A 15303-nucleotide genomic window follows, 5' to 3' on the forward strand; every position below is an offset into this window, starting at 1 on the left:
CCTCTCACCCCACACCACCAATGAGGAGGCTGAGAGACAAAATAAATCAGGAGGGGACACAGCTGGGACAGCTGATCCAAAATGACCAAAGTCACATTCCATGTCATATGGCACCATGTGCAGCACACAGAGCCGAGGGAAGCAAGAGGAAGGGCGGGGAGGGGACATTCAAAGTTAAGAGTGTTTGTCTTCCCAAGTAACTGTTAAAAATGTTGGTGTCCTGCTGTCCTGGGGATGTGAAGTTGTGAATGAATTCCCTACTTTGCTTTGCGTGTGTGTGTGGATTTCCCTTTACCTTTTAAACAGTCCCGATCTCATGAGTTTTCTCACTTTTTCCTTTCTGATTCTCTCCCCCATCCCACTGGGGGAATGAGTGAGCAGCTGTGGTGATTTCCAGCTAGGGTCAAACCATGACACAAGGCCAACAGCCATTTCCAGCCTCCTGGCTTAAATCAACATTTCAGACCATGCTGGCCCATAAAAAGCTCAGCATTGCAGTTAAGAAATCTTAACTGCTTAATAACAGAGTTTCAGAGTGCACAAAACCAGACAGGCTCAAACAAATACTGCTTTGCTCTAAACTCAAATTAAGTGACTTCCTCCAGTCAGACCTCTAACAAAAGGGATTGAAAAGCAAGGCATTAAAGTGGTCAAGAAAGGGGTATCTTCCAAATGTCTTCAACATCACATTTAGTTATCTTTTATTTATAGTTCATGTACTCTAGTATGTTGTATAAGGAGCTGCCTAAGCCACAAGTGATATACCCAGAAACTTTTGAAGTATTATAACAGCAACATGATGTGCTTCCATAAGACACTAAATGATCTAGATGAAACTAAAGATGTCTCATACGCATGTTGGGGAAAAAAAGGATAAATTGCTTTGATTTTATTCCTAGTTTTCTTTTATCTCAGTTTATTGCTGAAGCTTTAAAACTGGTGCTAACATTTCCCTTTTTCAGTAACTTTCAAGGAAAAAAGGAAGAAAAAACCCCAAACATAACATGCATTCCTGTCACTCATTTTCTCTATGTAGCAAGTAAAGCCCATTCATTTTATATCCAGATTAAACTCTTGGTAATTTCATGAGCTAAATATGTAACTACCAAGCTGTGAAGTCTGCATGTACATTTCAAAAAACCCCAAATGCCAGAAGTGTCTCCGCTGAGGTCTGTTGATGTTTATCTTGCTTGCTTGTTTGGTGTTTTGAATTTATTTATTTATTACTTTAATCTTTGCAATTTAAATAGCTTAGTGACTCCTGTGGAACAAACTCTGCTAAAGATCTTCAAATCAGGCAAGAATAATCGAACAAGCTCTTACCCTTATGGGAACTTTCACGTCCTAATAGAGCAGCTGGGACTTCCACCTAAAGACCTCATCACAAGAACCCCCATCAAATGGTACTTAGCTAATCTCTAAAGAACAAAAGGAAATAATCATAGCAAAACATAAAAAAGGAAACAAGCTCCCTCAGACTCTCACAGCAGTGTGCAAGCTGCTCCTTTTTTTGTTTGTGTCTTGACCTTATCAAAACTAATGAACAACATAAAGATTCTCCTTTACGGCCAATTGGGTGCCAGTGTTGAAATTTTGAAAGAAGTTATTAAAAATTAGTTACCTGCATTGACAAAGGGGATCCCATCATATGGGACATACTGAGATTTCCACATCAGGCGTGTGGCAGGTTTGGCTGGGCTTGGAGACTGGCGCGTCCCCCACACGCTCTGTGTCTGCTGCTTGTGTAGCGTGAGAACACTCTCTAACTCTGTCTCGCTCACACAATAGCCGCGGTACGAGTCCCCAATTCTCTGCGTGGAAAGGATGGGAAATAACAGGATTATTCACCCATCTGACTGCTGAACACTGCACAAGAAAACAAAAGCAGTCAGGGACTCCAGCAGGTGAGAACATAGGCCCAGATTTTTGGCATTCCATGTTTTTTGTCACCACAGTGGTATCCTCATAAAGAGATTTATCATAGGATCTAACAGAAGAGCAGGCCCCACGGAGGTCAGGAGTTTGTCAGCCATCAAGACCCTAAGAACACCAAGAAGCCCTGAAAAGGATACAGTCACTGCCAACTCTGATTTCCAGAGGACAACTGCACTCCTGTGGTTTACAATTGCAGACAATGACTAGACAAATTAGTATTATATTAAGTTTTTCACTTGACTGCCATAGAGAATCTCTGAATCATGAGTAATTGTCTCTACATTTACTGCAACACACACCCTGCACTAAGCTGGAGCAGAACGCACCTGCCCATACCACCAGTAACTGTCTCACCTACTCAGTGCACTAACTTCGAACTGAATGTCTCCCACAGCATCCCTCCCAACCTTCGAGGCACTCTTGATTCTCAGCATCACACAGAAATGTACTATACCAGATTTGCCACATGCAAACTGATGATAATTTCAATGAGCTCTGCTAATGTCTGAGCAACTCCACAAAAACTGCATCTAACTTGACCCGAAGTAGTTATCTAGCTACTCAGTCCCATCACAGTTGGTTCAGGGCTGGTCTGCAAAGGCCAGCCAGCAAGCAACAAAATTACCGGGACAGAGAAGAACTTTTCATCAAAACCCAGAATGTAACACTTGCTTCTGTTTATATGCAGCTCAAGGTCAGGCTGGCCAACCAGCTGTAACAGCCAGAGAAGTTTGCCAGTCCAGTGTTAAAGTATATCTCTAGGACAAACACGTGGGGCATGAGTACTAAGGTCTGATAGAGTTGTTTTGCCACCTTCAGTGACAGAACACCCAGATATGAAACAACACTGACAGCAAAAGAGCAACAGTGTCTCTCAAAGACTATCACACAGATACCTTCGTGACAACTCCTTAAAACCTGCCTCACACTCACCTAAGCAAAACAGAACGGCGGCGGTTAGCAAGACCTAAAGTCAACAATGAATGAATTGTGCCAGCACAGCGCCGCCGCTAGTGCGAGGCCAGACAGGGAGGGCTGTGTGTGCACTGCGTGTGAGTCACTGGCACTGCTCACAGCGCAGAGCTCACTGCTCTGCAGGCACTGTGCGCCAGCGAACCAACCCGCACAGGCTGCGCCCACGCCGCTGCGGGGAGCGAGAGACACTGCCAATTGTTTAGCTAGGTGTTATAAATACTACTTCTGAACAAAACTTGATCTGAAACATTCAGGAGAAGCAAAGTAGCCTGAGAAGTACCAGAACTTCTTTTCTTTCCAGAAATCTGGGATGCTGCCTTTCAGAAGAGGGATTACAGCACCACTGCACATAATAAATACTGCAAAACCAGCTGGTTTGTTTGGTTGTTGGTGTTTTTTTGTTGGTTTGTTTTGTTTTGTTTTTCCCCATATCTTATACCTGTCACTAAAAATAGGTCACTGACCTTATTTTAGAGAGATGAGAAGACTGATAAAACTGTTGTACCAGAAAAGTACCAAAAACGGATAAGGCACTGTCTCCTATTCTGGCTTTACTTTTGCACAAGTTAGATCATTTTCCCTAAATTGGTGGTAGGGGAGGAGGACAATGAGAAGAAAACCATACAGTACATAACAGCCCTGATTTCTACAGGCTGCACAAGTAGGAAAAAAAACAGATAAATGAGACTACCTTCTTCAGACAAATAAATTAACTTAATTTTGTATAGTTAATTAATGCAGTTTTCAATTACATTTTATTTCAGTAGGCTGATACATGCAGGAAATGCATTCTGATCAGACCACTGAAAACTAAACATAAGTTATTGAAAGGAACTGGTTTTAAATTAACTCTGTAACAATGTAATTACCTTGAAGTAATCACGTACTCTCCAGCCTTTTTTAACTCCATGCTTCAAGCCAAAAAATGGAGCAATTCCTTCTTTCTCCCCTGGCCTTGCCTCAGCAAAGTACATAAGCTTACCCTGAAGTACACACACCCAGATGAGGAAACTCACAGCAGCAGGGTACCAGAGGCACTTTGCAGCCCAGACACAGCAAGTGTAAGCTGAACCTCCCAAGGCAATCAGCTTTTACTGCTCGGTGTTTGCCCACAGCATTAACTGCCAAAGGAGTCACTGCCCTTTGGAGTGCAGGGGCTTCACCTGCTGACATCTTGCGCGAGTCACAGATACCACAACACTGTTTAGTTTCAATTCTGGCGGACAACTGAAAGAGTGGAGTTGTGAGCTGCCATATTTACCAGCATCTCTTCAAACTTGATCTGCAAATTTCAGTAGGACCCTTCAACTCTGTTACTAGTAACAAAACATTTTGACACCTGAAAGATAAATGACACCTCAGTATCCCAGTGTCTCTAGTCTGTGCCCCAAAAAAGGCACAATGCATCCCAGCACTCTCTGGTGGATCAGGGAGGATTAATGCATACAGGCAACAGTTCTGTTGAACAGCAGATGGATATGTTTGTGTCCTCAGAACATATTCAAATAGATATTATTTCTATTTCCTTTTCTTTAAAAATAAGAACTTTGCTATAAATGCCACTGCGAATTTTAAACACAGCGAGTGAAATTTATTGTAATAGAGAGACAAAGCAGATCCTAAATCCTCTGACAATATGATACCAATAATAAATGATTCAGATAAGCCACATGGATGTGAAGACAGGAATGAATGAACCACACAGTACTAAAAACACTGTGAACTTTATGAGCTAACTGGCCAACTGAATTAAGCAACTGATTCTATAAAAATGCTATCTCCACCATGGAAGAACTGATGCTATCAATTTTCTGAATTCTTAACATTTACATGGACATAAGAGTGGATGGTACCATTTTCATTAAATAAATGGCATAACACAAAAGGAATAGATGAATATATTTAATTTAAAAAATGTTTCTAAGCAGATACAGAAAGAAATTCAATTTCTAGGTCCCTCAAACTGCAACTTCTCATTATCAGTGGTCAAGTCAATAGGAAAACAAAACAAAAAAGAAGTGGTAGAGATATCTAAAGAGATTAGGCAGCTACAGACTATGAGCTTTCCTTTTAAAAGGTACAAAGAGAAAGTAAAATCACGAAGAGTCTGGCAGCAGGAGGAAGGGGTAGTTGATCTCTCAAGAAACTTCCCATCTCCCCTCCCTTCCTCTTAGGGGACTTATGATGCATTCTAGCTGCTGACAGCATCCTAGTCATCAGGACAGCTCTGCAAACATCTAACAATATGCAAAAATGGAAGAGTTCTGTTTAGGTCAAAAACCATCACAGAACATAAAGACAGCATTTTTCAACAAAGGAGAAAACAAGCACAAGTAACCTAACTTGCTGGGACAAAAAAAGAAATCAGCAAGAATATCTAAAATAGGAATCTTTAGTGAAATATTGATATGAGGGTGTGTTAAGTCTTAGATTTTACACTGGCCAACGATACAGATTTTGATTTCTACATGATAACACAAACCACGTGAACAGTTGCAGAAGTCAGCAAAGTTTGCACTGTCACTCAACAGCAAACTAACATGGCACACAATGGCTCTTCCCAGCACTACAAGCCAGCAGGTTTTCAGCAGCAATTCTTTTACTTCGGGAACTGTTGACAGTCAGTTATTCTAAAATTCTCAAAACAGAAAGGAATTTCACAGCACTTTATGTGTTTAACTGTGCCAGCAGTACCAGTGCTATATAGCAGGAAGCTTGAACACTTCTACAGCTATGAATTACTTCTTTCAAGGAACAGGAACACTGTCTCAGAGCTAGATGACAAAAGATGAAGTCAGAATTCTTTGTGGCCCACCTCACAGCTTCTTAGATGGCGTGCCCACGCAGGTGTATTTAGTGGCAATGGCTGAAGAGGGATTGGAAAAGAATCTTCCACTACCCTGGGGAAAAAAAAAAAATAGAAGGCTATGCAGACATTCAGAAAAGCAACAACTTAGTCTAAACTCTAGGTAAGATCAAATCAGTGTATTATGTATAACCCTAGAGCATATGATCAAACTATGGATATTATATCAACATGCCTTAAAAATCTGTGGTTCATTTTCTTCATATTCTATTTCATTGTTAAAATAATCCACAATTTAAAAAAGCATTTTAAAACCCTGTTGGTTTCTACATTCAAGTCCTCCAAACATTCAGTACCATGTGGGTTCATAACCTCTGTTCCATGGTAATTTTGTGATAACCATTGCAAAAACAAACTACAAGGAAAAAAGGCAGTGCTAACAGTGGATGGAAATGATTGTTCATCCCTTTAACCCCTGACCTACCTGGTAGTTGTTTTTTTCGATATAGTGAGAGATGCCTGTGGATGTAGAATGTAACTGCTTGCACTGTCTGCTATAGAAGCCACCACCACAGTCTGCAGGTTCCCATCACCACACTTCTCTTCCAAAATATCTTTACAAAAAAAAAAAAAAGCGGCTTCTTAGTTAATAACTGAATGTAGAATGGGGAAAAACAAGCTATGATTAAACTTTGTGTGTTGTTAAAGCAAGCCTTTTGACATCAGAAAGAAGTTTTATAGATGATAAAGCAGTCTAATAGTTGTGAATCAGTGCTCAAATTCCTGGCACACATAAGAAGGTACACTTGAAAAGGCTGCTTATATTTAAGGACTTTGCTAATTGTGCTAATGCTTATGGATCCCTCCACAACCAGGCAAAGAATCAGAAAAACTTGCAAATTACTCTGCTTCCAGGAAACCATATTGGATTGCTCAAGTATTTTGTTCAGCTGCGAGTCGCAAAAGCTGGTTGCTTTTAAAACAAACAAAAAAAATGAGGTAATGATACTGCTTTGTATTTAGAAAAGAACACTTAAACAAGAAAAACAGGCCTCTTGTAATTGAATCTGACATGCTGTTAGAACAAATGTTTTAGCCATTCTTGGTAATAGGGAGCAATCCACAAGCCAAAAATTGCTCTTCGATTGAAGCCTGTGTGTACAGTTAAACAAAAACATAATGGAAAACTGGGAAAGCAGACGTTCAATACTTTGGTCTGAACACAAACACACGAGATCTCTTTAGAAGAAGGATTTTTGCCCTTCAGTTATGAAAGCTTCTTTCCTTTATCCAGAGAGAGTGGTAAGCTATTGACACAGCACAGAAATGGATCCACACAAAGCTCCCTAAGAAGATTCGTAAGTGTGCACTCGGATTAACACCGCTCTGGCTCAAAGCACTGGTTCCTCCTACAGGGATGTGCCCTTAAGACACTACAGGCTACTTTGAAGTCTGCACCATTCCACACATTACCACCATGTGCAGATGAGTGAAACTCAGGAGCTGACAGGCCATTCTCCTTTTTCACCTCCAGTGTAAACTGCTGACAAGTCTCCCCAAATGTCTTTTAAAAACCAAAACACTACAAAGTCTTTTACACAGTAAGCCTCCAGGAAAAACAAACAAACAAACAAACAAACCCAAACAAACAACAAAAAAAACAACCACACAAAAAAACCCCCACACAAATGACACCTGGAGTACTGTTGTACAACATGTATTCAAATACTATGAGACCAAACCCCAAGTTGCATGAAAAATGGAAATGCAAACCCACTATTTAGTATTTCAACTTAATGCTTACAAAGAGTAGCAGCAATTATTTTGTAACTAAAGGCTCCCAGTTGGCTTTAAAGTAATATAAGACTGTGCTGTAACCAAACCTGGTTTTACTCCAGCAAGAGCTGGAGAGGGAGGGAAGGTTGAGCATTAGGGTAGGAACAAGTCTTTCAACGCAAGGTCAGGAAACCATATTGCAACTCTAAGTGAAAAGGGCTAGATCATGATTTGAATTGCAAATCCTTCTTCCATCTACCCAGCACCAGGACTATTCTTACTCTTATTCTTACACACTTAAACGGTGCTCAAATCTTGAGAATTTTAGAGAGAGAATGAAAAAACAGATTTAAAACATTTGAGAGTTTAACAAAATGTGACCACCTCATTCTTACTCTGTGAATGCAAACTAGTACACAGCGTTTTGCCATTCAGCAAGGACTGCAGATAAATAATTAATGCTTTCAGATTTCAGTATGTCCATTTTCTAGAGAAAACCTTAAAATTTGTGCTTCTAGTTGTCTATCTCAGCACACACTTAAAATGTGACACTAACACATTCCAATGAATGGAAAGTTACATCTTATTTTCCTTGACTGGGAACTGAATTTCTAGATAAGTGATTAATTCCTGGCTTCACAAAAGATGCATCATCACCAGTGATCTCTGGAACAGATGACTTAATGTTCTTCTGGCCTGTCTGCACTACAGGAATTAACTACTTCATTCACGATGAAGTAAACAAATACTGATAGTACAGCTGATGGCACAAATATCCTTATTAAAGGTAAGTAAAGTAAGAAACAACTCTGTGCTTGATACGTCAATCTACCCATCACATACCCTTCAGAAATGGGACATAAGGCTTTTGCCCAACAGAAAATGTGGCGTGTGAGGTGCCAGACTCACAATCAGAACGTGAGATTCAGTGAATATTTTGTCTTATAACTGACTACAGAAAGGAAACAAGGTGCTTAAAAAAGACCATGGAGGATGAGCTTCATCACAGGAGCACAAGCCCTCGAGTCCCACAGGTTAAACTCACCCTGTGGGCTGGTCACATCCAGAAGCTGACCTGGAGGAAAAATCACTTGGGTCACTCCTGGCTGGGCAGAAGGAATGACATGCAGCACCTGTCCATCTTCTGACTGGCTGGCAACAATCATCTGTAAGGCAGTCACACAGCAGCATGAATGACTCTAGTTTGTACAGTGATCATGCAGCACAACCGGGTTTGATTATTGATTATTACTAGAACAGGAAATCTTTTGCTTAAAGTTAGGGCTTGTATATTTATTTGACTTTACATAATAAGAAAACTGTCTCTTTATTGTCAATTTCTTAAAATTACTTTCCCCTTTTAAAATAGGCCTTTAATTAAGGAACGAAAAAACCCACACTACCTGATTCTACAATGAATGACACATTTATTTGAAACTGACAACTCTATTATTAAAGCTATCAAACACCTGAAAGCCATTCATAGTTGGATTCGCTGTAACGCCATTCACGGACTAGCAGAACTAACAGTAACATAAAAATTGTGACCTTTAATTCAAAGAAACTGACCTCTATGGGCAGCATGTCATGCAAAAGCAGAGAGAAGAAAAGCTCCAGGGATTAAAATATCAATACAAATTAAATCACTGGGGATTCTGAAAACTTGAACAACTCCTTACATCATATTCACCCATAATTACAAAGGACTCTTTTATTACAAAATAGATATTACAAATTACAAAGCAATATTTTAAGAAAATTAATTGAGGGCTGGGGGAAAGGTGAGACATAATGATGTGGCTTACTGCTAATGCTCTGATTCCCCCCAAAAACCAGAGAGATTTATCCAGAGACTACAGAGAAAGCAGCAGCAATAGAAATACAAGATCTTATCACGCTACAGCATCCAGGCTCGATTCTGACAAAAGACATCAGCTGTTGTTTAATAAAATTAGTAATGGTTGCAGACAGGATTTGCCTACCTGAAGAAGGGCAACTGGAGCATGAACTGTACCATTGAAAAGTTCCACCTTGTTGCTAGAGATAAAGTCTGAATCAGGCTGTTGCTACAACAAACCACCACGAAAGAAAGAGAGCTCTTCAAAGAGCTCCCTCATCTGTGAGCACAGCCCCAGCCCCGTGCGCAGACACACTCACCATGGGTGCACTGGGCCCCCGCAGGGGCTGCAGCTCACACAGGGGCTGCCTGGGCTGCTCTGCCAGGTGGAATTCCTCCGCAGAGCGGGACCGCGCCTGGGGCGGCCGCGCGGCCACGGCCGATGCTGGAGGGCTGCCCGAGAGGGGCACCGCGATGGGCAGGGCTGGGGGAGAGTCGCTCTGGCCAGACAAGGGATCCCTGGAATCCATGCACGTTAGTTGCTTTCACAGAGGAAAAACAGTAAAATGTACTTTGAGTAGCAGCTTCTACGAAGAAAAAAAAAAAAAAAAGAAAAAAAGAGAGCATTTAAAACCAGCGTAGTGTGCTATACTGTATACTCAGAAGAGTTCTTGTCCTTCTGGCTCAAGAGGCTAATTCTACTTTTGTTTTCTATTTCCATGCTAAAAAAGTACTCATATTCCTGCTTCCTAGAACAAAGTCTGTCTACTAAGGCAAAACACAAATCCTTTTGCTCAAAATCTGCTCCCCAGAACCGCTTACCACTTTAAAACATTCTCAAGTCTGCCCAGAAACTGAGAAGACATATACCAAAAAGAAACACTGTAAAATATTCACCAACTTGATTTGACTTCAGAAGAAATCTTAGATACTATTCCACCCGGCCTTTCCACACATTTAGCATTTCCGCACATTCCACACATCTGTAGCATTTAGCTACAAAGAAAAAAAATCTCTACACACTTTTAAAATTCTTTACCAAAGAAGAAACATGAGCAACACAACCTCTGATTCAAGGCTAAGAATTGTACAGCACAAGGCCAAGAATCAGATTTTCAAAATCTTAAAATAAATAGAGCACATCTTCATCACGTTTGCACAAGTGAAGTCTTAGAGTACGTCCCATTTTCATTAAATTTAAGTGCATAGGCAGAAATACTTGTCTTGTTGAAACTGACAACACAAACATTAAGCATGTTAAAATAATGGAAAAATAGGCAGTCCTTGTGTACAATAACATGTCAAGCTGTCATTGCACCAATGCAAGAAGGGCTGCAATTTCTTGTATCTCTTGCAGCAACTGCACAAACAACTCTGGTGTTTTTGTGACAAAAATTAATACACTGCAAATCAAATAATGAAGAAAAACATTCCTAAATTTTATATATAAGTCAGATTTGATCTAAATAATCTCATCAAAAGTTCTGCAGATATAAATCTTCTGTGCTGAAACTGTAGACTGTGAACTACACCAGAAAAGCAGCAAGAAACAAATGGCACTCATTGTGTTAAAGACATTGTGCAGAGACCATAAGCACACAAGTCAATCACTACCTGAATGACATTTTATGTTAGAAGAACAATCTGCAGAAGAGTATTCATGCACAGAAATCTCCCAAAATAAGAAGACCTGGCAATATCTGATAAAAAAATATATGAAAGACTCTTCTTCCTCAACACATACACAGGTGTCCTGTGTCCCTGGACTCTTTGTCACATTTGGTCACTAAGCAATGTCACCTCATTTTCCCCTGTTCTGAACCTCTCCATTCCAACACATATAAAGTATTCATTTTTTAAAGGGTTAACAAGATAAAACATGCATTTCTTCAGCACTGTAGCAGGATCTAATTACTGAAGGTTGTCATTACATGTAACCTCTGGATATTCATCAGTTCAAAACTGAATGACACAGGAATCCAAGGGAAGGATGTACATTCTTAAAAGACACGATGTATTACTCTAAAGGCAAGAAAAAAAACCCTGCATTCATGAAATAGCATATTTTAATCACAGAGTGGATGTGAAGGAAGCATCTTCACGGACAAGTGTTCATACCTCACCTGGAAAACCTGATCATTCGTTTCTGACTCTTCTGTACCATTACAGCTGCCTATGAACAAATAGTTAGATCCTTCCATAGCAATATCATGGTCAGCTCCACTTTCTTCCATTACAAGGTGACCTGAAAAGGTTATAAAAGTTCATTTTAGCCTTCTGCCAGGAGACTGCTGCAGGTGCTGTCTTTAGGTCTTACAAATTTAGTGTTACAAGTTCTAATGCTGTTGCAAGATAACAGCAAAGTTCTCAAGAAATCCTTGCCTCCTTACCACTTTATTACTCACTCCAGAAAAACGTCAGCGTGTTGCTCCAGGAGTACAGCTTAGCCTTTTATATAAGACAACATGCTTGATTTGTCATTGCATACACAGATACAAAACACACATACACCCTCCCACCATTTTCATCTGAATATGTCCAAAAGCACTGAACTAACAACCACACACATCTAGAAAACACTTGATATTTAAGCACATGCCAGCAGTGCTTCATAAATACATTAGTCACCTTCTTCCATAATCACCAGACAGAACTTGCATTATGCAACTCTGTCATGCAGACATCTTGAAGGAAATCAATTTGTTTTACAGGCTTATAAGACACCATATAAATGAAATAAAATGAAATTAAATGAAAATACAGTGGTATGCTTTGGAAAGAAAAAACCCACCAGATATGAAAACAAAATTTGGCACTAATCACAGGGTAGAAGACAAAAAGACAGAGCTCCCAGCATTTCAGTGATACACCCCCTACCCAAAGAAAGCTTCAAGATCCTCAGTTGCCCATTATAAACCTTCAAACAGACAGATAATACTGGGCAGTGAATTACCACATCCACAGGATAATGCTCTCATGCACACAGCATACCCTTAAAAGCAGTGACGAATCCCAAACATTCCAAGCAACAGGACAAAATGACAATTAACTTGGCCCCTACCTAACAAGAGTATACAAACATAAAGCTGCACACATCACATACCCAACTGAATAGAAGAAAACTCCTGTAGTTTGGGGTGAAGGAGGGGGAAGAGTGGTCACGATTTTTCCCTTCAGTATTTATTTTAAAGACAGGCTGCACTATATTAGCACATGACTCCTACCAGCTGTATCTTCTTCACCACACCATGCAAGCAAATTCCTCAAGACGGACCTTCTTGGCTGTGGTATTTCAACTGTTTACAGCTTTTGTAAGGAGACTGTAACGGGCTAGAGAGTCACTTCAAAAGAATGTACAACTCTTAAAGCACAGATTTATTCTGCTTTGCAAAGGTATAAAGGACACAGGCAAAGTAAATCCACATCACCTTGGCTTTTGAAGCTGAATAAAGCATCCTGCTGATACAAACAACGTTGAGAAGTTAAGCTGCTCATATGCTCAATATATTAATACTTTAATCTAAAGCAGATTTATTTTTCCATTCAATTTTCAAGTGATGACACTCCAAACCAAGTTCCAAATGAAGTTACCTCATGTTTACCAAACATGAGCTTTTTTGAGCTTTGGATCTGAGAACAATTATAAGATGTTCCTTTTAAAATGTCTGAAGCATCTTAGCAGCAAATGAAAAACAAAACCCAGAAAACTAGATTTCGTCATCACTCAACCATTTCCTGTCAGCTCAAAGATGTAAAGAAGACATGGCAGTTTTGCAAAAGCAGCACATTTAGCTCTTTGAGATAAACTGAGTTTGTTCCAGAGATACTGATGACACGTACTCTGAGCATGCTGGAACCCAGCAACAGAACACAAGGACAGCTCTATGGGGACAGACCAATGACCCAGGCAGCCCAACATCCTGCATCTAACAACAGTTAATAACAAGGCCCAGGGAAAAAAATCCAGCAGTAGGGTATATACATGGTGATATTGATCCAGCTTCCTTTCACAAGCAGCCCAGAAAAATCTGAAGATTTACATTTGTTTAGAATAATCCCCGTGGTACAATTTTGTCCCATGATTTTGTCTAATCACTGTTGTAACCTGGGCAAACCACTGGCACACACATCACTTGGAAAATCAACTTCATGGTTTAGCCATCCAGGTTTCATTAACCTAAGTGCTTGTGAGCAACAACAAACGAAGATTATTATTTTCTGCCCTAAAGAAATATCCTTCTACAGACGTGTACAAGTACATGCACAGTTAATAGACCTTATAGTCATACAAATATTGCTGACCAATTCCCCAAACAGGAAAGATAAATCCTGTATATTTATGTATACCTACGGATATTTTGTCATGAACGTGTAAATAACAACAAGTATCTCTTCATAAACATTAAGTGAGCTCCACAAAAATTCTCACAGTAACACCACTGTATCACACATTTAACAGTCAGCTGAAGGAGAAATGTGGACGTTTAATGTTAGTGTACAGTGGCAACAAGAGCTGCATCCTCAAAGCACACAGGCAGTTCCCTATGCCTCAGCTTCAGCCTTAACACAACTCCACCCCCACGACTTTGTAGGCTGCTTCCTGAGTCCAGCGCTCCAGAGCCATTTCCAGCACATGGATTAGTGTATTTTAATGCCACAGCTCCATTTCCTTCACCCTGCTTCCATTTGGGAAGCACCTTTGTAAAATAAATAAGGCCATTGTTGTCCTTGGTTCACCTCTACAAAGAGCAAGCAGCCACAGAAACTGCCAGCACAGGCAAACATGAGAACCATCATAAGCACTGTATGCAGGGTGTTGGTTATACTTAACAGAAAATACATACAGTCGAATGCTTCACCATCAATCTCTTTTGGGTTTTCTGCAAAATGTTGCCGAGGTTTTATACTTCAGATAACTGCATAGCTTACAGCAATCAAAATACACTGTCTGAAAAAGCTCCCTCTGAGGGCATTTCTCTACAACCATTCAGTCGCACAAATTCTCAAGGGCACGGATTACAGTAAAACATATCAGGGAGGAAATTGGGGCATAGTGATACTCCCCAGTAAAGGAGTTACAATTAGCTTTGCCAACTTGTACCAGGTTTGAAATTTAGCATTGTAACTATCGCGGAAGAGGAGGCAGATGCTGTTAAGAATACAGAGAAGATCTGGGGACTCACACTTAAAACGTTTCTCAAGTCAGTTTTTGGTAGACACCAAAAACTGGAAAATGCACCTGTGTCAACTTCGCAGACAAACAACGTTAGGTCTTTGAAGTATGCTCAATAAACAGATGAGCTTTCAGAGTCTCACGAAACAGCAAACACTCAACACCCGCCCGCTCCAGCAAGCGGAGCCACCAAAACCCGACCCAGCACTCAGGGGAAACGCCAGTTGTTCCCCAGAGGCCACGAAGGACTGTCAAAAAGGTAGGGGGGGAAAAAAAATATTATGCACAACGCAAGCATACAGCATATCCTCACACAAGCACAGCTTTCTCCCAAAACACCAAACTCACTTACAGCTTCTTTTTAAGTCCACCGCGCGTTGGGTTTATTACTTCTAGTAGGCAGTTTATTGTGGGTGTGTCGCTTGACAGGCAGAGAAACACAACCCGAGTGACTCCAAGCAGAGACCCCCCACTCCAGCGACCCCGGGCGCCAAGCGGGGCACTGCCCCAGCCCGGGCAGCGCGGGCGGCCGCGCTCAGGAGCGGCCACAGGAGCCGTTCCCGCACCCGCGAGGGTCCCCGGAACGCGGCCCCCGCGCCCCAGCCCTGAAGGAGCGCGAAGGGCGCCTCAGCCCGCACGCGTCGCGCCCGTCGGCCCCGCGGCGGGGGCGGCGGAAGGCGGCGGCCCCGGGGGAGATGCCGGAGGCGCGTTACCCCACCTGGGCTCGGCTCCCGCAGCCCCTCCGCCATGCGCGCCTCCGCTCCGCTCCGCGCACGCGCGCCCGCCCTCAGCGCGGTGCGG

At 41.3% G+C, this 15303-nt stretch overlaps 1 protein-coding gene across 8 annotated transcripts in view; it reads right to left on the reverse strand.

Moving 5' to 3' along the window:
- CARF (calcium responsive transcription factor) overlaps window positions 1–15295 on the reverse strand; it is a 34778-nt gene extending 19483 nt beyond the window's left edge. For 2 of the 8 annotated variants that reach the window (XM_040069839.2, XM_040069834.2), the window contains exons 1-7: window positions 15221–15295; window positions 11453–11574; window positions 9650–9916; window positions 8538–8658; window positions 6201–6330; window positions 5726–5810; window positions 1622–1811 (exon numbers count right to left, since the gene is read on the reverse strand). In XM_040069839.2, coding sequence (XP_039925773.1) covers window positions 1622–1811; window positions 5726–5810; window positions 6201–6330; window positions 8538–8658; window positions 9650–9859 — 736 coding nt within the window. In that variant the 5' untranslated portion in view covers window positions 9860–9916; window positions 11453–11574; window positions 15221–15295. Of the gene's footprint in view, window positions 1–1621; window positions 1812–5725; window positions 5815–6200; window positions 6331–8537; window positions 8659–9474; window positions 9530–9649; window positions 9917–11452; window positions 11575–14854; window positions 15019–15220 lie in introns of those variants that run through there. The other 6 variants (XM_040069837.2, XM_040069833.2, XM_040069838.2 and 3 more) reach the window with 5 other exon arrangements.
- Window positions 15296–15303: the final 8 nt, after the last annotated feature.

This window comes from Hirundo rustica, chromosome 7, assembly GCF_015227805.2.
Source record: "Hirundo rustica isolate bHirRus1 chromosome 7, bHirRus1.pri.v3, whole genome shotgun sequence".
In the NCBI taxonomy this organism is placed as follows: domain Eukaryota; kingdom Metazoa; phylum Chordata; class Aves; order Passeriformes; family Hirundinidae; genus Hirundo; species Hirundo rustica.